General features: G+C 42.8%; 1 protein-coding gene and 1 long non-coding RNA gene across 5 annotated transcripts; both read left to right on the top strand.

Annotated features, from left to right (window-relative positions):
- On the top strand, positions 1 to 6355 carry LOC131381777 (uncharacterized). Of its 3 annotated transcripts, XR_009210716.1 has the most exons (4): positions 28 to 130; positions 3312 to 3385; positions 4198 to 4343; positions 6267 to 6355. It is a non-coding gene; the product is annotated as an uncharacterized LOC131381777 (long non-coding RNA). The 3 variants fall into 3 exon arrangements; XR_009210715.1 differs by lacking the exon at positions 3312 to 3385 and having other exon boundaries at positions 1 to 130; XR_009210717.1 differs by lacking the exons at positions 28 to 130; positions 3312 to 3385 and adding an exon at positions 162 to 333.
- A 12868-nt stretch (positions 6356 to 19223) lies between these two features.
- Positions 19224 to 20178, top strand: LOC116457527 (cyclin-Q-like). Of its 2 annotated transcripts, XM_032136777.2 has the most exons (2): positions 19224 to 19880; positions 19941 to 19970. In XM_032136777.2, the coding sequence occupies exons 1-2, from the start codon at positions 19224 to 19226 to the stop codon at positions 19968 to 19970; spliced, it is 687 nt and encodes a 228-aa protein (XP_031992668.1). The 2 variants fall into 2 exon arrangements, with proteins under 2 accessions (XP_031992668.1, XP_058286872.1); XM_058430889.1 differs by having other exon boundaries at positions 19224 to 20178.
- The last annotated feature ends 3441 nt before the right edge of the window (positions 20179 to 23619 follow it).

Below are 23619 nucleotides of genomic sequence, written 5' to 3'. Positions count from 1 at the left end.
TCACTTGTTAATCTGAAAATCCAAGTGAGAAATACCTTACTTCTTCAAATCTAAGATGCCAACAATTGTGAGACACACCATTATCTTATGCACCACTGAAAAGGAAATGTGTTTCTGATATCATTGAAAGGTATACGATATATTCTGACTTGAAGGAAGTTAAATGGTGAGAAACGTGTCTTCAGAGTGGTGAGATGACGCATCACTTCCCTGGCTACAGGTTCTTCACAGCCACATTCCGGAAGCCCGAATGCTCAGGCCATGGCAGGATCATGGCACCAATCTTTCCAACCATGAATAACAGTATCTAAAACTAACAATGGATTTCTTAGGGTGTGTCTATTTATTTCCTTATTTGACAGATATTGCTTTGTACCTAGCATACATGTTAGACACTGTCGTACCCGCAAGGGTTCTCAGTCTAGAGATGTATGACTTTGGTTTAGGCCAGGGATCAGCTAACCGTGGCCCACGTGCCAACTCCAGCAGACCTGTTTTCGTAAGCTATTGTAACAAAACCACACCCGTATGTTTAAGTAGTGCCTATGTCTGCTTTTACAGTACAATGGCAGCGCTGTCACCACAAAAACTACATGTTACCTGCAAAGCCTGAAATATTTTCGATCTGACCTTTTACAGGAGAAGTTTGCTGATCTTTGGTTTAAGCTAATAGTTTGGGACTATAGTTGGGTCACTTTAAAAACCTTCGATTTAAAATAAATATCCTATCCATTCAAAGTGGCACAGACTGTTTAAAAAGATAAACTGGGCTGGGTGTGGTGGCTCACGCCTGTAATCCCAACACTTTGGGAGGCCAAGGCTCCTGAGGTACCTCCTCACCTGAGGTCAGGAGTTCGAGACTAGCCTGGCCAACATGGTGAAACCCCATCTCTACTAAAAGTACAAAACGTAGCCAGGCATGGTGGCAGGCGCCTGTAATCCCAGCTACTGGGAAGGCTGAGGCAGGAGAATAGCTTGAACAGGGGAGGCGGAGGTTGTATTGAGCCGAGATCGTACCACTGCACTTCAGCCTAGGCGACAAGAGCAAGACTCCATCTCAAAAATAAAATAAAATAAAATAAAAAGATAAACTAGGCAGGAAAGAGAATAAACGAGGAGGATAGGACACATAGAGACTAAGCACTAGGGATTATTTAAGACCTTTTCTTTCTTTCCCTTTGTCTCTAACATATAGTCTTCTGAGTACTGTATGACATTGATAACGAGAGAAAGATCTGTTAACCTGACAATATTGCAATTTATTAGCAACTCCAGTATTCAGGTTTACAAAGAAAGAATTGAACACTTGTAGGTAACATCTGATGTAGTGACAATGGACTTGAGCCATTCTCCACTAACCTTCGTCAGCGACATCCTTTCAACACCGACCCTCTGTGCTGTCATTCATGGCTTTATTCAACCAATATTTATTAAGCAATTACTATATGCAAGGCTGTTCTGGGCACTGGGGATAAAACAGTGAATAAGACAAATCCCCTACTTTACGGAGTTTGAATTTTAGTGGAAAGATACAAAAATAGATAAAATAACTAAGTACTATATCAGATGATGCTGATAACTGCCATGATAAAATATAAAATAGGATCAAGAGATAAAAAGTGACAGTGGAGGGGTAGGTGAAAGGGGTGGCAGGAGACCAGGGATGGACTCTCTGCCATTTGAGGGAAACCTGAAGAAGGAGGAAATAGGCCATTAGGATATCTGGAACGCTTTCTGGCAGTGGAATGAATCCATGCAAAGGCCTTGAGGCAGAAGCATTGCTGGCCAGGCTTGAGAAACGCCCAGGAAGCCTGTGTGCAAGCACAAAAGTGAAAGACAGTAAAGCGGGGCCGGGCGCAGTGGCTCGTGCCTGTAATCTCAGCACTTTGGGAGGCCAAGGCGGGCAGATCACTTGAGGTCAGGAGTTCAAGACCAGCCTGCCCAACATGGTGAAACCCATCTCTATTAAAAATACAAAAATTAGCTGGGTGTGGTGGAGGGCGCCTGTAATCCCAGCTACTCGGGGGTCTGAGGTAGGAGAATCACTTGAACCCAGGAGGCAGAAGTTGCAGTGATCCGAGATTGCACTACTGCACTCCAGCCTGGGCAACAAAGCAAGACTCCATCTCGAAGGAAGGAAGGAAGGAAGGAAAACAAGGGGAAAGAAGAGGATAAAGTTGGAGGGGGTTGGAGGGCAGGCCATGGAAGACTTTGTAGTCCTCAGCAAGGGCCTCAGTGTCCTTTAGTGTAAGACAGGAAGTCATTGGATGGTTTTGGGCAGAGGAGGGCATGATCTGGCAACTGAGAGGGGAAGAGACTGTTGGGAAGTCGGGTGGAAGGAGGAAAACAAGAGGAGGCTAGTGTAATAATTCAGGCAAGAGGTAAAGGTGGCTTGGTGTAGAGTGATGATGAGAAAAATAGAAAAAAGCAGTCACATTCTGGGTACATTCCAAAGGTAATGCCTACAGGATCTGCTAATGAACCGGATGTAGAGTTTCACAGTAAAAGAGGTGAGGAAGTTAACTCATTCTTTGTTATGGGCAATTGACATTTCCTCATTTCTATATAAGATATGGATAAATTCATGTTTAGAAAAATTGTATATGAACTTGGTAACATAATCTAAGCAAAAATGCATGCTTGTCATACAGATACAACTTCAAGGCCAATTGCTCAGCCTGTTCTTCCAACCATGTGGCCTTCCCTAAGCCCCTTCTATAAGGAAATTCTGGAGATCCTGGAAATTCTGGGAATTTTGTTATTAGGCATACTTCACACATCCTCGTGGTCTTTATGTCCCTTTTATGAGCAAAAATTTCCTGTATCTGCAGTAGTATCAAATGTAAATGACAATTTGTATTTTTCATTACAAATTACTCCTAAAATTAGCATACTAGAGTTTTAATAAACTTTTAAAATTGCCTTAGACTACTTTAATACTCAGAAAAGGCATTAAAAATTGAATGACTAGGTCGGTCGCTGTGGCACACGCCTGTAATCCCAGCACTTTGGGAGGCTGAAGCAGGCAGATCACTTGAGGCCAGGACTTCAAGACCAGCCTCACCAACATGGCCGAAACCCCATCTCTACTAAAAATACAAAAATTAGCTGGTCGTGGTGGTGAGTGCCTGTAATCCTAGCCACTTGGGAGGCTGAGACAGGAGAATTGCTTGAACCCGGGAGGCAGAGGTTGCAGTGAGCAGAGATCATGCCACTGTACTCTAGCCTGGGCAATGGAATGAGAATCTGTATTAAAAAAAAAAAAAAAAAAGAATGACTGAATTATTTTATTATTTTTTATTTTTTTCGAGATGGAGTCTCGCTGCGACACCCAGGCTGGAGTGCAATGGTGCGATCTCGGCTCACTGCAACATCCACCTCCCAGGTTCAAGCCATTCTCCTGCCTCAGCCTCCCGAGTAGCTGGAACTAGAAGTGCTCGCCACCACACCTGGCTAATTTTTGTGTTTTTAGTAGAGATGGGATTTCACCATGTTGGCCAGGCTGGTCTCAAACTCCTGACCTCAAGTGATCCACCCGCCTCGGCCTCCCAAAGCGCTGGGATTACAGGTGTGAGCCACCGTGCCTGGCTAAATTATTTTAAGTGAAATAAAATTGCATTTCTTTTAGTTACCTCTAGTGGTGCTTTTCAAACCTGAAGGTGGGGACAGATCACCTGGAGACCTTATTAAGATGCAGATTCTGTTGAGCAGGTCTGCGGTGGGGCCAACATTCTGCATTTTTCACAAGTTCCCAGGTGATGCTGATGCTGCTGGTTCTCAAACTACGCTTTAACAAGCAGAGACATATAAGTGAAGGCTAAGAAGAGACACTTTTTTTTTACGAAAAAGTTTAGTAAATGGTTAAGAACCATTTATTCAAGGAATATTTATTGAATACCTGTTAAGAGTCACAACATGTGATAGATGCTGGGCTTTCTCCCTCTGAGAGAGAAACTTCATTAAAAAACAATTATAGCAGCCATGAGTGCCAGGATAGATAGGCTCTTTGGGGACCAAAGAAAGGGTGGGGCAGGATGAGGCACGTAACTAGAAAGACCATCCTGAAAAAAACGGCATTTGAGTTGTGCCTTGAAACACAGGAGGAAGAGGCCACAGAAGGCAAAGATGTTTCTTATGTAGAGAGCTGCAGGAGCACAGGCACAGCTCTGAGAGCTCATAAACCCTCTGTAATTGCAGTTTGTTCAGCCAGACTGGAAGACAAGTGCCTGGGGGGCAGGGCGGAAAATGAGGCAGATGGTGGGCAGCAAGGAGCACTGAGAGGCTGGAGGCACCTGAAGGTGGTGAAGCAACCCTGAACGATTTTTTTTCCAGAAGAGAATCAGGTTTGTATCTTGGAGAGGCCACTCTGGCCACAATCTAGGATAAGGGAGTAAAGGAGAGGGGCAGATGCTCTAAGAACCATTGAAACACCGGAGCCTTGTATCTAACTCGCGAGATGAAACACACACATTTTAAAACAAGTAAGCAGCTTATATGACCTTACTTGCATAAATAGTATACCCAGTACCTGGTATGGAATTAACATATCAATGATTTCCAAATAGTCATTTACTAGTGCTTGAGGAAAAAAGATTTATTCTATAAAGACAAAAATGTTTAACCCAATACAATTAATTTGCTTTGTAAAGCTTTAAGAGTAAAATTCAATACAATCTCTGCCCTAAAAATCGCAAATTCCAAATGGATACATCAAATCAAGCGTGGTGCAAATGATAACTTCCTGCCTGCTCTTCATACTGCTGTGTCGAGACATTGTGTGTAAGCAGGTGCTAGGGTGGATGGATGCATGGTTTGCTCTTAGCACTAAGAGCCTGCAGCTTCAGCTAGATTGCAAGCAGCTCAGGTAACTGTGGGGCCAATGAAACCATATTAACACTTATGTTACCATTTGAATTCCTGTGAACTTTCAGTGTAATGAATTTAGAGGAGGGTTAATAATTCCAAGACTGAAATTTGCTTCCCAAATTGGAAGCAATAGACAAATTCTGCCTCCTGAACCAAGAGAGAATAAAAGGAATTGGCAGACAAATGGTCAATATCCTGAGGCAGTGCAATTTGTCCGCAGCAGACAGGAGCAGCCTTGGGACAGGGGGGCCCAGAGGCTCAATCAGAAACCACTGCGTGGCCCTCGCATCAAAAAGCCTGGCCACCCTGGGCTTTAATCCAACAGGGTGAGAATCAAACTGTGGAGAGAAAATCTAAATAAACATTAGACTGATTAAAAAAATCAGACATCTAAATCAATGATAAGCAATTTTTAATATGGAAAGACCCAAGCACTACTCCACACATTCTGTTTTCCCTTGTGTTGAGGTCACGTTAAAATTCCACATTGCATTTTGATTCTATGAAAATAAGGAGAATAATAATAAAAGTAGCAACAACCATTGTAATAGCAACCATTGCTCCCATTTGCGTAGTATTTTAAACTCTTCTAATAGATTAATTTTATCAGTTAATTTGATCTATTCCTGAGAAAATTCTAGAATAATCCAGGCAGGAGTGATTCTCCACCCATTTTACAGAGAAGAAAACTGGCACTCAGGAGGCTGAAGTAGAAGGATTACTTGAGCTCAGGAGTTCGAGACCAGCTTGGACCCTGTCTCTAAAAACAAACAAACAAATAAATAATAAAAAAATTTTAAGTTGCGGTTTATAGACAAGAAATTTGCACCAAATCTATCATGCTAATAGACTTTTTTTATTCCCCACTCTCTGTGACATTTAGTTCTTGAGAAATTATAGAGCAAACCTTCATTCCTTCTAAGCAAGTTTGTGCTTTTCAAGTATAAACATTTATACCACCAAAAGTATTGGCAATTTTTACTGCTGTATTCCCACAGGTGGCAATTCCTGCTTAGATTGATTGGCTTCCACACTCCTGAAAACCATTTCCTTTCTGAATCACAGCATAGGTTGGCAAGTTAATAAACAATTTAGAATGCCATATAAAAACATAGCCGTCTGTGCTAGAAAATCAGCATTGCAGAATTATAAGTCCAGCCTAATAGACATGATGAGGGCAGTGGTAGATGGGGGGTGGCATGGCACGGGGCACTATTGATACAGACAGGAGACACGGAAATACTGGGTAGAAGAGGGTGGTTCCTTGGCAAAAGCCCCACACTCAAGCCTGGAAACCCATGGCCCTAAGTGGGAACAGGCATTCCTGTTTTGCACCCAGAAGTTGCCTTTTCCCCTGCCACATCCCCCCATCCTGTACTCATATAAACCCCAAACCCCAGGCTCCATGGGCAGACAAGCAGACGTGCAGATGAACAGAAGAGCAGAAGAGTGGCAAGACGGTGCAGCTGAGAGGAGGGAAGAGAAGGAGCATCTGAATGTTGAGAGGAGTTCTGCTGGGGACAGTCAGAGAGGAAATCAGCCGCTGGACGGCCAAACTTCAGGGGAAGATTATCTTCCCACTCCATCTCCTTTCCAGCTCCCCATCCATCCCACTGAGAGCCACCTCCACCACTCAGTAAAACCCCTGCATTCACCATCCTTCAAGTCCATGTGTGACCTGATTCTTCCTGGGTGCTGGACAAGAACCCGGGTATCAAGAGGGCACTGAGCTGGTTAACACTTAAGCCATCTGTGGACAGCAGAGCTAAAAAAGCACTGTAGCATGCCCACTAGGGAGTCACAGGGGTCCACCTCTAGACACTATCGTGGGGCCAGAGTCCAAAAAGCGCTCTCCCCAGTTCCTGCACCTGCCCATCTGCATGCTCCCTGTCCTCTAAGGGGTTTGAGCGTGCACAGAAACTGAAGAGTGAGCCACACCCCTGTTGCACATCCTTCAAAGGGGGTCAGGGAACTCTCCATTTCACTATGTCCAGAGAAGAATCCCCTGAAGACAGGCCAGACCTCAGAGAAGGCAGGCTGGACTTCAGCCCACCTGAAGGTATGAAGATGAAGTGGGGAGCCTGGACACAATTTTTTCTCCATAGCCATTGTGATGGCTTGGAATGGAGGTTCCATTGCGACCCCTTTTCCTTCCCTAGCCTTCAGTTTTCACTGAGTTCACAGATCCTTCCACTAGGCTTTCTGGAACTGTTAATCCTTACCTGGCACACTCCCTGAATCCTCAGACTTAGCAGAATGTTCTCCCCTCCCACTGGTCTTCACTGGAACCTTGAGGTCAAGAGTTCCACCTCCCCACAGCCACCACGGTTCCTGTGTTGGTTAGTTTCACGTGTCAACTTGGCTAGGCTGTAGTGTCCAGGTACTTAGTAACACTGATCTAAGTGTTTCTGTGAAGGTATTTTATAGATGTGGTAAACATCTACAATCAATTGACTTCATGTAAGGAAATTACCCTCAATCATGTGGGTGGGACTCATCAAATCAGTTGGAAGGCCTTAACAGCAAAAACGGAGGCTTCCCAGAAAAATAAGAAATTCTGCCTCAAGACTGTCATATCAACTCCTGCCTGAACTTGTTGGATTACCCTACACATTTTGGATTTGCCAGCTCCAAGTGCATGAGCAATTCCTTAAAATAAATCTTTTGGGGTGTTTGTGTGCACGTGTGTGTGTGTGTGTGTGAGTGTCTGTTCATCATGGTCACTTTCAGACCTTTATTCATCCTTTTGCCAAGCCACAAAAAGACATCAAAGACAAACACCTATTCCCCCAGGGCTAATCCTTCACCCCTGCCATGCACCTGCTTGCAGAGGAGCTGCTATCCTCTACCAGCTTCTCAGTCACTCCCCAGCTCTCAGGAAAGACGACTCTGGCTCCTGGATCACAAGCTTCTGCAGCAGCACCAATGATCTACAGGTGTATTAGCTTGGTGCAAACATAATTGTGGCTTTTGCCATTACTTTCAATGGGAAAAACTGCAATTACGTTTGCAAGCGCATGTTTTGTTCACCAGTCCTGGTCCACCACCAAATGCTTACTTGACTCCTTTCTTGAATGTTACCTCTTGAACACCTCAAATGCAGTTTGTTCAGATTCAATGGGCATAGTCTTCCCTCTACTCCCAGTTCTCTTCAAGGGTTCCCAAGTTCAACATATGGCACATCCACCTATTGAGTTATGAAAGCCCAAACATGGAAGCCTTTAAGCTTCCTCTCCCTCATCCCCTTATTTCTGACTCATCACCAAGTCTCATGGATTTGATTTCATAAATTATCTCTCAAGTATATCTAAATGGCTTCATCTCCCCACCAACAACCTAGTCTAGGCTACCATTCACTCTGACTTAGACTACTGCATTGGCCTCTCAAACTGGCACCTTTGCTACATGGGTGCCCAAATAATCTTTTCAAAATGCAAGTCTGATCATCTTCTCTAATGAACATCCTTAACAGATTTTGCTGATAGGATAAAGTGAAAAACCCCTGCCTGTGGGGTGTGGCCCTGCCTCCTCTTCCAGCTTTATTCACATCCTGCCCTCCCTCCACTCACTCCACTTCAACACACTGGCATCTCTCAGTCCCTTGAGGTCATCAGGTGCTCCTCTCTGCGTGGACTTCTCAGACCCACCTCTTTACCTGTGTAAATGCATGTGAACTAGGCCTGCTAGTTCACATCCTCTAGGAAGTGGAGGCCAAGACGGATTTAGAAGTGCAGGAGAATTAGCAGGGAAAACTTCTTTGAAGGATGAAGGGGAGGGAGCTGGCATAATCCAAGAGAGCCTTTGAGCATGATGAAGGTCTGATGCTTGGGAAAGGAAAGAAGAGAGGAAGGAAGGCTGGATACAAAGAGCAGCAAACTGCTCTGAGAAAGTCTCAGCCAGCTTGATGGCTACCAGCATCCGTGTGGCCTCGGCCTGAATGTTGTGCTGGATCCCAAAGGTGCAGCAGCTGGAGGCTGCCGGCCAACTCACTTCCCTCACCAGGTCCTCTCGTGTGACACCTCCATGCCTGCCACAAGGCCTCAGCTCAAACTTTGTGTGTATTTGAACAAAAATATTTTCCTGTGTTTAAAGTTGATTCCTTAGATTACTATAGATTATCCCACCAAGACGTAGAAGCATTTTAAAGATTCTTAATACATATTATCAAAATTCCCAATCATTGACAAAAGACTAAATTACTTTGCTCTGTCGCCCAGCCTGGAGTACAGTGATGCGATCTCGGCTCACTGCAACCTCCATCTCCCAGGTTCAAGAGATTCTCTTGCCTCAGCATCCCAAGTAGCTGGGACTACAGGCACCCACCACCACACCCAGCTAATTTTTGTATTTTTAGTAGAGACGGGGTTTCACCATATTGGCCAGGCTAGTCTTGAACTCTTAACCTCAGGTGATCTGCCTTCCTCGGCCTCCCAAAGTGCTGGGATTATAGGCGTGAGTCACCACACCCAGCCACTGGGCTACGTTTAAAATGACAGTTAAAAGAAGGGTGGGCTCACATTTGTTGGGATGGCTATTATCAAAAAGACAACAGATAACAAGTGTTGGCAAGGGTGTGGAGAAAAGGGACCCTTGCATGCTGTTGGTGGGAATGTAGACCAGTGTAGTCATTGGTGGAAATAGTGGAAAATGGTATGGATTCCTAAAGAAAGTACAAATAGAGCTACCACCTGACCCAGCAATCCTACTTCAGGGCATATTCCCAAAGGAAATGAAATCACCACCATTTCAAGGTACCTACATTCCCGTGTTCATTGCAGCTTTATTCACAGAAGCCAAAATATGGAAACAAGCAAAATGTCCATCAATGGATGAATGAATAAGAAACTGTGGGGTATGTGTGTAATATGTGTGTTTATATATGTAATATATATATATTACATATCTATAATGGAATATTATTCAGCCTTTAAAAAGGAGATCCTGCCATTTGCCAAGTGTATGAACATAGAAAACATTATGCTAAGTGAAATAAACCAGACACAGAAGGAAAAATACTGCATAATCTCACTTATATGTGGAATCTTTTTTTAAATGTTAAGTATGCAAAAACAGATTATAAAACAGTGGTTAACTGGGGTGACAGGGAGAGGGAGGAAATGGGGGAAAAGTAGGTCAAAGGATACAAAACAGTACATGTGTAGGATATGCAGGTCTAGAAATCTAATGTACAACATGAGGACTATGGATGATAACATTGTACTGTATTAAATGTTTACTAAATGAATATATTTTATCTGCTCTTCCACAAAAAAATAGGTAACCGTGAGATGACGGATATGCTGATTTGCTTCACTACAGTAGCCATTTTACTATCTTCCTGTATCTTATAACATATATTGTACAACTTAAATGTATACAATAAAATTTTATTTTTATTTTTAAAATATAATATTTTTAAATGAACGGTTGGAGAGGGGATTTTGGAGTTGAGAAAACATTCAGATTATATCCTATTTTCTAAATATTCTTAAAAAAATCTCAGTTTTATAGAAAGATGGGATTTATAAATATGTGTGCTTGCTGTTAAGCAGAACTCTTAACCCTTTCATTCACTTTGCCTTGTAACTAACAAACTTCAAACTAGAGATTGAGGTTTACTTAAGATATGATTCTCCTGCCTTTTCTAACAACTCTTACTTTAAGTCTCCGAAAAGGAAATAAAATCAAAGATGAAATCAAAGGTGAAGGGGTAAATATAATATAGTTCCTGCCCCTGAGGAGCTCAGAGCTTAGCCAGAGAAAAAGACATGTAAATAGCAAACCATACACCACAACACGAGGTGTATTATTATAAGGTGAATAAAGAGCTAATGGAACATAGATGAAAGAGGAATTCATTCAGCCAACACAGAGAGAGAGAGAGGAAGAGGAAACAGAAAGAGTCACGGAAACGACATGCAAGCTGGACTTTGAAGAATGAAAAATTCACCAGGCGGAAGGCATCACCGACCCAGAAATCAGTGTGCATAAAGGCATGGAGGAATGACAAGTGTGAAAAACCATAAGGGAGCGGCTGGAGGCAAGGTTGGAAAGGTAACTAAAGACACAGAAAGTTTTGCTCTGGTACGCTAACAAATATGCATTCTCTTCTACAAGCAATATGAGTCCTTAAAGCTTTTGAGTAGGGAAGGGACATGTTGAGAGCTGTGTTTTAGAAAGATCATGCTGGCAGCAGTATGGAGGATGGAATGAAGTGGGCTGAGACTAGAGGCAGAGAGGCCAGTTAAGCTATTGCTATTGCAATAGTCAAGGTCAAGAAGAGTTAAGAGGATTGAATTAAACCAGAGAGCAGTGATCATTGGAAAACACAAAAACAGATTCGAGAAACCTTTTCTATATGAGGTTGGGTCTTAAGAATCAACAGAAAGCATAACTCCAGTCTTTAGATTCAGTGGCCAAATCCATAAATGGACTTGCTGCACACAGCCTGTGTTTCTGGAAACAAGGCCTCGAGAATCTTTTTCCAGAGATATGGTGGAAGCATTTTATAGCTTGTCATTTGCTAGTTCAGACCCTAAGGCCTTAAAGAGTTAATGACATCTTCCTGGTTGACACCAGTATAATCTCAAATCTCACAATGGTTCATTAAACATTGGGTTTATAGTATGAAATCTTTTTAATGACTTGGGATAAGATTCATGCCATTTTTATAAGCAGAAAGTTGGCTGAAGGGTGTTATAATAGGGAGAGTTAGAGATAGACATGATCATTCCAGAATGTGGACCGTCTGGTGCTTAAAGCAGGGCCAGCAAGTTAACAACCCACTCTCTTTTCGCTCAAATAATATTTCTTTCTCATTTAGGTAAGTAATTGGGGTTTAGTTGCTTCACTACTTTCAAGAAGAACAAAATGATCTATTTATTCCAAAAAAGGGATCTGAAAATGAAATTATAGTCCAGAACCAAGTATGAATGTAGATTTCAGTTAAAGATGACCAGTTATTGGGTTCACTGGGGTCAAGTGAATTGGATGGGTGGCATGGACACTCTGTAAGAGGCAGTCTCTTAGCGCAACAAAAATCAAAGTTCTGGACAAAAGGTTTTGGTATATTGTCCACCATTGGCTTTGAGAGGCTTTTTATGGATAATCAAGAGACATGTGCCACTTTACCACACACTCATATTTGTGATGGCCTGACAGACACCTCTTCTCTGGATGTGTCACTGACCTCTCAAAGACAACACCTTATCCTATTACACCAGGGGCCAACTCTTCCTCTAACCTCCCCACGGCGATTGCTGGCCTGTCATTTGTTGCCCTCGCCCATCTTGGATTTTTCCCTTCCCCATCATACATACGAGTCAGTTACCCAGTTACTCTATGAATTCTTCCTCGTCTGTGACTCGTTTGTCTTCCTACTGTCTTCTACCTAGTTTTTATTCCTGATTCCCCTCCCCTAGCCGATAGTTCTCTAGCAAGCTCTTAACCCTTCAATCTCCTCACATTCCTATCCACTAGGCATTCTACCACAAATTAACCTTAAATTATTTTCTAATTCTCTAATTTTTATACAAAGAGCAGAGCTTTAGAAAGTTCAAAAATAGTTTTATATTTCATCTCTTCTACCAAATAAATTCTACACTCCTAACTTGGATAGTTTAAAGCCCTACAATCTGGCTCCATGTTTTGTAGGGCATTAAACTAACCAAGTCAGTGGTCTAGAATTTATGGCCCTTCCCCCTAAATGCCAGCCCAAATTGCACCACTCCTCCCAAGTCAGACCTCACAATCCTTCTGTGGCCATGATCCAGTGCAAAGTAATCTTCTGCCAAAAATATCTCTGCCCTCCCCACTCCTCAAAATCCGTGGTCTATTTCCACCATGTTACATTGAGTAAAAAAAACCCAAAAAACAAAAATGAATATGTGAGTACAATGTAGAATCCTGCTTCTTCCTTCTTGCTTTCTCCATCTATCTACCCATTTATCTATCTATCTGAAATAAAGAAAACTGGATTTTAAAAAGATATACGCCAAGTTGTTAAAAGGAGATTTCTCTTGATGCCACAATTCTGTGTCTTTTTTCATTTTATTATCTAATTCTCTAATTTTTATACAAAGAACACATTTACTTTAATAGTAAGAAAAATTCTTCCTTGTTTTGGACAAAGTGTGATAAAAAGAAAAAATTGTTAAAAAGTAAAAAAAAGAAAAATGTGTATTAAGTTTTTAAACAATTACAATTTAAATGGAAAAAAAGCGTGTTCATCCTTCAAAGTTCTACTCACATGGAGAGATCCTTTGCTAAATCTGTTTTTTTGAGATGGAGTTTCACTCTTGTTGCCCAGGCTGTAGTACAATGGCACGGTCTTGGCTCACTGCAACCTCCACCACCCGGGTTCAAGCTATTCTCCTGCCTCAGCCTCCCAAGTAGCTGGGATTACAAGCATGCGCCACCACACCCGGCTAATTTTTGTATTTTTAGTAGAGACAGGGTTTCACCATGTTGGCCAGGCTGGTCTCAAACTCCTGACCTCAGGTGATCCACTCGCCTCAGCCTCCCAAAGTGCTGGGATTACAGGCATGAGTCATCATGCCCAGCCTAAACCTTTCTTGATGATTAAAGATGTGCTTAAATTCCCTTTCCTTCAACCTCCTTAGTAGCTTTACACAAACACAAGTAGTAACTGTAATGTTGTGAAGACCACAGGCTTTGAAATCAGACACACACCATGTAAAATCACTTTTACTGTTGTTATGGGCTGAATTATGTCACCCCAAAACTCATATGTTGAAACTCTAACCTCCAAAACCTCAGAATATGACTGTATTTGGAGCTAACGGCTTTACAGAGGTAGTTAAGGTTAAATAAGGTCATTTGGCAGGCCCTAGTTCACTCTGACTGGTGTTCTTATAAGAAGAAATTTGAACACACGAGAGACATGAGGGATGTGCATGCACAGAGGGATGACCATGTGAAGAAGCAGCAAGGCGGCAGCCATCTCCGGTCCAAAGAGACAGGCCTCAGAAGGAAACCAACCCTGTCAGCACCTTGACTAAGCATTCTCTTAGGCCAAAACATTCTGCATACCCACAACTCCCAGGTCGGCTCTTTGCTGCTCTACCCCAGTCAAAAGCAGCACCCTAGGACAGTGGTGTGCACCCCCTTGCTCCATCCTCCCTGAGCCTCTGTGTTAGAAATCAGTCCTCCCCAAATACATAGTTAACATAACCCATTTTTTGCTATTATTTTCACAGAAAGTTAACTTCCGAAAGCCGGAACATTTTTATGAGTAGATACTCATAAATAATAAGCCAGTTCCAAATTGCATTTAGCTGAAATTGAAGGTACAATCCAATTTATTTAAACACAATTTCTTATGAATGTACTTGAAGAGAAGGCCAGTAAAATACGGCTGGAAGAATTTCCCTTGGATCCATTATGCTTTCGTTTGCCTACCCAGAAGTCAGGAACTTTTGAGTATTAAGGACAGAATGTTCAGCATTCTAATAATTAACTGAACATAACCTGGAAATGAAAAAGCGGGGGAAATTTTTTTTAAACTCTCTCGGAAAACAGAAATAGTGCACTTAGGTCCTTCAGCACAGATTCACAGCTGAACTGCAGTTAGCTGCATATACTTGGCTGAAAAAGAAAAAAATTAAAGATCATGTACTAAAGCATTTTCTATTAATTACAGTATTTAGAAGATACATATCCCCTATTTTAAAATTTAAACCTATTTTTCATTTTTATTAATCTATTTGGGGTTTATTGGTTTCCTAACATGGATGATGTGGCAACATGTAGCTTAACTCTTAAATTGCCAGTTATTTTTGTTTCTCTCGATTCTTTTCTTCAAAATCTTATGTCTTTTCCATCAGTTGGGAAGTTCTATCAATAACTTTATAGTTGAGCCTGGTGCGGTGGCTTACACCTATAATCCCAACACATTGGGAGGGTGAGGTGGGAGGACTGCTTTGAGCCCTGGAGTTTGAGACCAGTCTGAGTAACACAGTGAGACCCTGTCTCTAAAAAATATACAAAAATTAGCCAGGCATGGTGGCACATGCCTGTAGTCTCAGCTATTCAGGGGGCTGAGGTGGGAGGATCACTTGAGCCCAAGAAGGTTGAGGTTGCAGTGAGCTGTGATGACACCATTGCACTCCATCCTGGGAGAGAGAGACCCTGTCTCAAAACAACAATTACAATAAACAAACAACAACAAGAAAAAACAGCTATTCTTTAAATATTTTCTTAAAAACTAAATTTTGAGAAGACATAGATGTATCTAAATTATAAGCATAATAAAGAGTCTTAGTGTTTTCACAGGGAAGAAAAGCCAACGTGATAGCGTAGAGACAGTGAAGGCTGGGACCCCTGCACCTAGGGCTCCCTGGGTTAAAGCCTGTGACAGAGCAATTCTCATCTTTAAAGTTCCCTAATGATTAATGTGGATTTTAGTAATTATTTAAGGGCCCCGTAAGGAGTGTAAGAAAGATAAAACTCTAATTCCAAGACTGAAATTAAATGGATATCATTTCATGAGGAATTTGAAAAAGCTCTTTGAAAGTATGAGAATGTAATACGGAGGTATTGAATTTCTTCCCTGTGACTATTTCATTATATTAAACAATCCATAAAATCTGTAAGTAATGGCAGAGATGAGACTACTGATTTTTCTCACTTGATTTGTCCTGAGTTCACATTGACTGAGCATAAGAAACTCCCATTCCCTGAACCGGGCACTGCCGTGCAGGAAGTTTTACTGCAGCATTTGAAGAGGAGTTTAACACGTTGCACAGACGTCCAGTCTCTGGGACTGCTGAACTGTAATAAACTACACCATTAAGTGAAACATTGGATGGAGAAGCTGGCTCATTGGGTCGGCGGTTACAGTTATAAGTAGCTCCTTGGGATGCTAATAGATTAAGACAAGTGGTTTAAACTTCTAAGACAGACCTCTCACTTTAGTAAACAGCAGAGTAAAAGACTTACATAATACCTCAGGCAGTGTGCGTTCTGGTATTGGCCCAGCCTCTAATTGTGTGACCTTGGACAGCTAATTTTGCTTCCCTAGACACCCCAGTTCCTTCATCCGAAAATGAGAATGTATCATGGGATCATCTTAAGTGTATCTAGAGCTCTACCTTTCTAGGATTCAACCACTGGTAAATCTACAAATATAATATTACATGATCAGGGTTAAATGAACTCTAATGGGCAAAATGCATGATGTAGTCATCCAAATGCTAATATTGTAATGTGGATAGAAAGAACAGATTTTAAGTTCACCAAAAATGAAATCAAAATGGACCAGACTTATTAAAAGGAGCTCAACTTCATTTGTAATTTTAAAATGCAAATAAATACAATGAAATACCATTTTCACCTGTCAGATCAGCAACAATGTAAAGTTTAAAGATATCCAGTGGTGACTGAGTGTAGGGAAACTGGTACTTTTAATGCTGTTTGTATGAATGGAAATTGGTGGTCTTCTCAAAGGTCAACTTGTTAATATGTATCCAAAGTTAAAATAGTCATGCTCGCATAACAACAAGGATGTCTGAGAGATACATCGTTGTGTGATTTCATCATTGTGTGAACATCGTAGTATACTTACACAAGCCTAAATGATATAGCTTACTATATATTATATACATATAGGCTGTATTGTATAACCTATTCCTCTTAGGCTACAGACCTGTGCAGCATGTTACTGTACTAATATTGCAGGCAATTATAAGTATTTGTATATCTAAAAATAGAAAATATACAGTAAAAAATACAGTGTAAAAGATTAAAAATGGAGGCCGGGCGCGGTGGCTCATGCCTGTAATCCCAGCACTTTGGGAGGCCGAGGCAGGTGGATCACCTGAGGTCAGAACTTCAAGACCAGCCTGGCCAAAATGGTGAAACCCTGTCTCTACCAAAAATACAAAAAAAATTAGCTGGGCATGGTGTCAGGTGCCTGTAATCCCAGCTACTTGGGAGGCTGAGGCAGAAGAATCACTTGAATCCAGCAGGCGGAAGTTACAGTGAACCAAGATCGTGCCACTGCACTCCAGCCTGGGTGACAGAGTGAGACTCCATCTAAATTAAAAAAAAAAAAAAATTTAAAATGGTACGTCTGTATAGTATAGGGCACTTACCAGGAGTGGAGCTTGCCGGACTGGAAGTTGCTCTGGGTGAGTCAATGAGTGAGTAGTGAGTGAATGTGAAGGCCTAGGACATTACTGTACACTGCTGTATGTTTTATAAACACTGTATACGTAGGTTACACTAAATTGATTTTTTAAATGTTCTTTCTTCAATAATAAATTAACCTTAGCTTACTATCACTTTTTTACTTTATAAATTTTACTTTTTTTCAAACATTTGACTCTTTGTAATAACACTTAGCTTAAAACACAAACAAATCATACAGCTATACAAAAATAATTTCTCTATATCTTTATTCTATATACCTTTTTCTGTTTCTAAAAATTTTAATTATTTTTTACTTTTAAAACTTTTTGTTGTTTTGTTTTAGCTACAGGGTCTGCTCTGTCATCCAGGCTGGAATGCAAATGGCACAATCAAGGCTCACTGTAACCTCAAACTCCAAGGCTCAAGCAATCCTCTCACCTCAGCCTCCCAAGTAGCTAAGACTACAGTCATGAGCCACCATGCCTGCTGGATTTTTTTAAAAAAATTTTGTAAAGACAGAGTCTCACTTTGTTGCCCAGGCTGGTCGTGAGCTGCTGTCCTCAAGCTATCCTCCTGCCTTGGCCTCCAGAAGTGCTGGGATTACAGGCATGAGCCACCATGCCTGGCCAAATTTTTTGTTTAAAAATGAATACACCAGCACACACATTAGCCTATGCCTACACAGGGTGAGGATCATCAATATCACCGTCTTCCACCTTTATATCTTATCCTACTAGATGAATTTCAGCAGGCAGTAACACACATGGAGCTGTCGTCTCCTACCATAACAATGTCTTCTTTTGGATGCCTCCTGAAGGACCGATCTGAGGCTGTTCTTAAGGAGGTATCACTCTTTTCAGAAAGATGCTCATGGTGGTTTGTTTCTTTTTTCATGTTAGATTTGTGTGAGTCTATCATGGGCTACGGCATTATGAAGGCTGTGACTTCACCCACCGATAGGAATATTTTTAGCTCCATTACAATCTTGTGGGATCACCATTGTGTATGAGGATTGTCATTGACCAAAACATTGTTATGCAGCGCATGACGGCAACATATCCTTGAACACACAATTTCACTTCTGGGAATTTAGCTTATGGATATACTTGCAAAAGCACACTAAGCTATGTGTACATTCCTGTACATTTTCAAAAAGAAATTGTCTACAACTTTATATTATTTTGGTCATGTTAAAGACTTGGGACTGGTGGTTATATTCCTGTACACATAGCTTAGTGTGCTTTTGCAAGTATATCCATAAACTAAATTGACAGGACAGAATTGTTTGAAAAACAACCATGAATATAACATAAATGCTCATTATCAGAAAAAAATGGTTAAATAAATTATAGTACATCCATTTTACGAATTTTTTTTTTTTTTTTTTTTTTTTTGAGACAGAGTCTCGCTCTGTCACCCAGGCTGGAGTGCAGTGGCACGATCTCGGTTCATTGCAATCTCTGCCTCCCAAATTCAAGGGATTTTTGTGTCTCAGCCTCTTAAGTAGCTGGGATTACAGGCATGCACCGCAATGTCTGGCTTTTTTTTTTTTTTTTTTACGGAATCTCGCTCTGTCGCCCAGGGTGGAGTGCAGTGGGGCGATCTCGGCTCACTGCAAGCTCCGCCTCGCGGGTTCACGCCATTTTCCTGCCTCAGCCTCCCGAGTAGCCGGGACTACAGGCGCCCGCCACCACTCCCGGCTAATTTTTCCTATTTTCAGTAGAGACGGGGTTTCATCGTGTTAGCCAGAATGGTCTAGATTTTCTGACCTCATGATCCGCCCGCCTCGGCCTCCCAAAATGCTGAGATTACAGGCGTGAGCCACCGCGTCCGGCCTAATTTTTGTATTTTTAATAGAGACAGGGTTTCACCATGTTGACCAGGCTGGTCTCAAATTCCTGGCCTCAAGTGATCCACCCGCATCGGCCTCCCAGAATGCTGGGATTACAGGCGTGAGCCACTGTGCCTGGCCCATTGTATGGGATATTATGCAGCTATTTTTTTTTGTTTTTTTTGTTTTTAATTTTGTGTGCTGATAGGGAAAGATGCCAAGAATATTATTAAGTGAAAACGCATGTTGGAAAGCAATATGCATAATATGATACAACTTGTTAAAAAAAAAAAAAAAGAAAGAAAAGAAAGAAAGGAAGAAAAAGGCCAGCCTGTGCTTGGGCCTGCCTCTACTTCCGCCGGAGCCGCGGGGCCTCATGGAGGGCCCAGAGGACCGCGGAGGGAGCCCTGCAGCGCGAGTCCACGAGGGGCCGCCGGCGCCGGAAGCCAGGGTGCACTTACGCGTGGCGAGGTTCATCATGGAGGTAGGTGTCAAGCTAGGGATGCGGTCCATTCCCATTGCCACTGCTTGCACCATTTACCGTAAGTTCTTCTGCGAGACCAACCTGGACGCCTATGACCCTTTCCTGATTGCCATGTCTTCCATTTACTTGGCGGGCAAAGTGGAAGAGCAGCACCTGCGGGCTCGTGACATCATCAATGTGTCCAACAGGTACTTCAACCCAAGCAGTGGACCCCTGGAATTGGACTCCCGCTTCTGGGAGCTCCGGGACAGCATTGTGCAGTGTGAGCTTCTCATGCTGAGAGTTCTGCGCTTCCAGGTCTCCTTCCAGCATCCACACAAGTACCTGCTCCACTACCTGGTTTCCCTCAAGAACTGGCTGAACCGCAACAGCTGGCAGCGGACCCCCGTTGCCGTCACTGCTTGGGCCCTGCTGCGGGACAGCTACCACAGGGGACTGTGCCTCCGCTTCCAGGCCCAGCACATCGCCGTGGCGGTGCTCTCCCTGGCCCTGCAGGTCTACGGAGTCGAGGTGCCCGCCAAGGTCGAGGCTGAGAGGCCGTGGTGGCAGGTGTTTAGTGACGACCTTACCAAGCCAATCATTAATAATATTGTGTCTGATCTCATTCAGATTTATACCATAGACACAGAGATCCCCTAAGGCCCTGGCCCAGGCTTGCCCAGAGAGAAGCCCAGGATTGTCAGCTGCCTGGGGACATTGCCACCACAGCGCTATGATGGCTGGTCCCCAGAGGACCAGCTGGGAGGACTGGTTGTGCTGCTGGAGAAGGGCTGAAGGCGATGACATGCTGCCGCTTTGACAGTCCCTAGCAGTCGCGGTCCAGATGATAATGGGAGCTGCGCCTCCAGCGGGCAGGCCGGGAGCACACTGGGTGCAGCTGACCCAAGGCAGCCACATCTGCTTTTGTCCTTTGAGAGGACTCTGACTGCAATAGAGACATGATGCCAATAAAAGGAAAATCATGACATGATGACACTGAATCCCTAGGGATATTTTTAAGCCAGATTTATAGCAAGAATGAATGTGCAACGCGGTTGAAATCTATTTTGTGTAATAAAAGGTGATGCAAGTCAAAAAAAAAAAGAAAAGAAAAAGGCCAGGCACGGTGGCTCATGCCTGTAATCCCAGCACTTTGGGAACCAGAGGCGGGTGTATTACCGGAGGTCAGGAGTTCGAGACCACCCTAGCCAACATGGTGAAACCCTGTCTCTACTAAAAATACAAAAATTAGGGGGGCATGGTGGTGCATGTCTGTAATCCCAGCTACTAAGCGGGCTGAAGCAGGAGGATCGATGGATGGATGGATGGATGGAGGGAGGGAGGGATGGTTGGATGGATGGATAATTGTTTTCAAAGAGAAATTTTCTAGAACTATATACCATTTTGGTCATGTTAAAGACTTGGGACTGGTGGTTAGAGGATGGGGGAGACATCTTTTCTTTCTCATTTTATATTTTTATACTTTCTATTTGAATTTTTTTGCCATAATCATTTACATTTATAATTTTTTAAAAGATCTATTGAAAACATGAAACAGCCTTGAGAAATGGTAGCAGGGAAATGTTGCAGAATGACCACATGTACTCTGATGCCTTGCGGGGGGGATGTTGGCCCTGAGGCCAGTCTGGACCCTGGCTGCCGATGTGGTATACAGGAGATGGGACTCTGTGAACACAAGCACCACTGTGGTTTGAGCATGTCCCTCAGAGTTCATGTGCTGGAAATGTGGTCCCCAGTGTGGCAGTTGGAAAGGTAGGGACTTTAAGAGGTGATTAGGTCTTTAAGAGGAATTAATGCTACTCTCCAGGGAGTGTGTTATTTCTCATGAGAGTAAGTGAGCTCTCACCTTCTTTTAGGACTAGATTAGTTATCTCGAGCATGTTGTTATAAAGTGAGGTAGTCCCTATGTTTTGCCTCTGACTTCTTCCTTTCTGCCATGTGGTATGCTAATGCTGTGCTCTTGGACTTTACAGCCTCCAGAACTATAAGCCCAGTAAACTCTCCTTTATAAATGACCTAGTCTCAGGCATTCTGTTATAGCAACAGAAAACACACTAAGACCTCCCTTGTGGTGCACACCTTTTATTTTTTTCCTTCCCAGTATTTCTTTCCCCTTCTTTTGGTAACAGGACCCATTTTCCTTTCTGCAACTGCTTTTCTTCCACCCCTCAGTCCATGTTTCAGGTTGGGAATTGGACCTTGACCTCCAGTTCCAAAAGTGGGCCTTGACCTTGAGATGGCCAGGGCACCACAGAACTATCACAATGGCTTCAAGGAGGGGCACTGGCTCAAGCATGACCAATAAGAACATCCTCCAGTACTTTGGCTAGTGCTCTTAGACCAAGGCTCTCCCCTTCCCTCTAAGTGCAAGAGTACTAGAACAAATGTCTGGAACTGCTTTGACCATTGTTGCCACCACTGGGTGGAGATTTTCCTGAAAATAAAGCAAACAGAGGAAAGCAGAGCTTATGTGATGAGAGACAGATTCCTGTGGACACAGAGCACCTGGATCCAGCCATGAAGAAGCCTTCTTAATTGCTTTTCTGTTATCTTAAACTTTATATGAGCTAATAAATTCTCATTTTTCCTTGAGCTGGTTTGAATTATTCTATTAATTTCATCCGAGAGTCTCTATAAATGTGAGCACCTTAGTAATTTCTTCAACAGCCAGCAGAGCCCATAGTGCCTTTTTAAGCCTTTACCCAACAGTGTGGACTCCCAGGCAGCAGCACTTACCATAAATATTTTTCATCATTTTGCTCGTGGTTTCCTTATGCTCCCACCCAGTCCTAGTACAGGATTGAGCAGAGAGCAGAAACTCCTTGAAATGTTTGTTGCATGGGGCAATCATTCTAATTTTCAATATCCCAATATTGCCTCTGCGTAAGACACAAATATGTCTTAAATATATGTAAGACATGAATACTTTTTGTGCCCATTTTTGTTCTTACATTTTGGGTCTTTGCAGATATTAAAACTTTGGAATAGATGATGCAGAGCATAGATTCCTAAGCCTCAACTCCTTGCGAAACTTGAAGGACCAAGCTCAGCCCTCTGCAGCAGACCACACAAAGCCTTACTCAAACCTGCTACTCTAATGCTGGATGTCCATATATTTATAAATTACTATAAAAAGGCGAGAATTATAAGGACAGAAAAAACCTTTAAGTGAGGAGCCCCATTTATTTTTTCTTTTATTTCTCTCATTCTTGATTTCTTTCTAGTTTGTTACCAAATTCTTAAACAACATTAGCAATTTAAAATATGTTAGAAATGGAAAAAATTGAAAATGGCCTGTTCTCTGAAAGTTCCTAGTTCGTAGTTGTAATAGCTGTTCAACATCTTCTTGTAGCCATAAGACAACTGCAATGCCAGGCATACAAATACTGATCCTGTGTCAGTGGTCAACACTCACTAAAGTCTCTTACTACCCAAGAAACTGCTGTATGTCACAGGGAAATTCAATAACCAAGGTGCATATCAGTCCATTGCATCTGAAACAGCATATTCACTACTTATCACTCAAATGTGAATTTTTTTTCTTTTTTGGAGATGGAGTCTCACTCTGTCACTCAGGCTGGAGTGCAGTGGTGCAATCTCAGCTCACTGCAGCCTCCTCCTCCCGGGTTCAAGTGATCCTCCCACCTCACCCTCTCGAGTAGCTGGGATTACAGGCAGCCACCACCACACCTGGCTAATTTTTGTATTTTTAGTAGAGATGGGGTTTCGCCATATTGGCCAGGCTAGTCTTGAACTCCTGGCCTCAAGTGATCCACCCACCTTGGCCTCCCAGAGTGCTGGAATTACAGGCGTGAGCCACTATACCCAGCCTCAAATGTGAATTTCTAACCCATTTGCAAACACAACCATCCCAGAAACATGACTGGCAGGAGGGACCCTCATCCCTCATTGGAAGATGTTCCCATTTATCTCCTCACAGATGTCACCACCACATGCCCTACTTAGTGGCCAGGAGCTCAGTGAGACACTGCTCACCACATTAATTCACCAAGCCCAGGGTCAGCGCTGGCTCTGGGCACCCTGCACCCACTCACTGTCTCACTGTGAAAGTTCACTGCCAGCCGCCTCCTCGAACCATCCATAAATCTTGGGAGATTTGGGGGCTCTGCCTGGGGCCCACCCTAAGGAGACACCATACTTCCTTGCCACACCTACCACAGACTCAGAGTCATCCAACAAGACCTGAAACAGAAAGTGACAGTTTACAATGAGACACCTTACGAGCGGGTGTGGTGTGCGCAGTGCACGGTGAAGAGGCATTTGTTAG

This window comes from Hylobates moloch, unplaced genomic scaffold (genome assembly GCF_009828535.3).
Source record: "Hylobates moloch isolate HMO894 unplaced genomic scaffold, HMol_V3 SCAFFOLD_18, whole genome shotgun sequence".
In the NCBI taxonomy this organism is placed as follows: domain Eukaryota; kingdom Metazoa; phylum Chordata; class Mammalia; order Primates; family Hylobatidae; genus Hylobates; species Hylobates moloch.
The sequence above is the reverse complement of the archived record's forward strand: the minus strand, read 5'-3'. Positions and strand labels throughout refer to the sequence as shown.

Coding starts and splice junctions, on each gene's coding strand:
- LOC116457527 (XM_058430889.1), top strand. CDS start 19,224: ATGGAGGGCCCAGAGGACCGCGGAGGGAGCCCTGCAGCGCGAGTCCAC.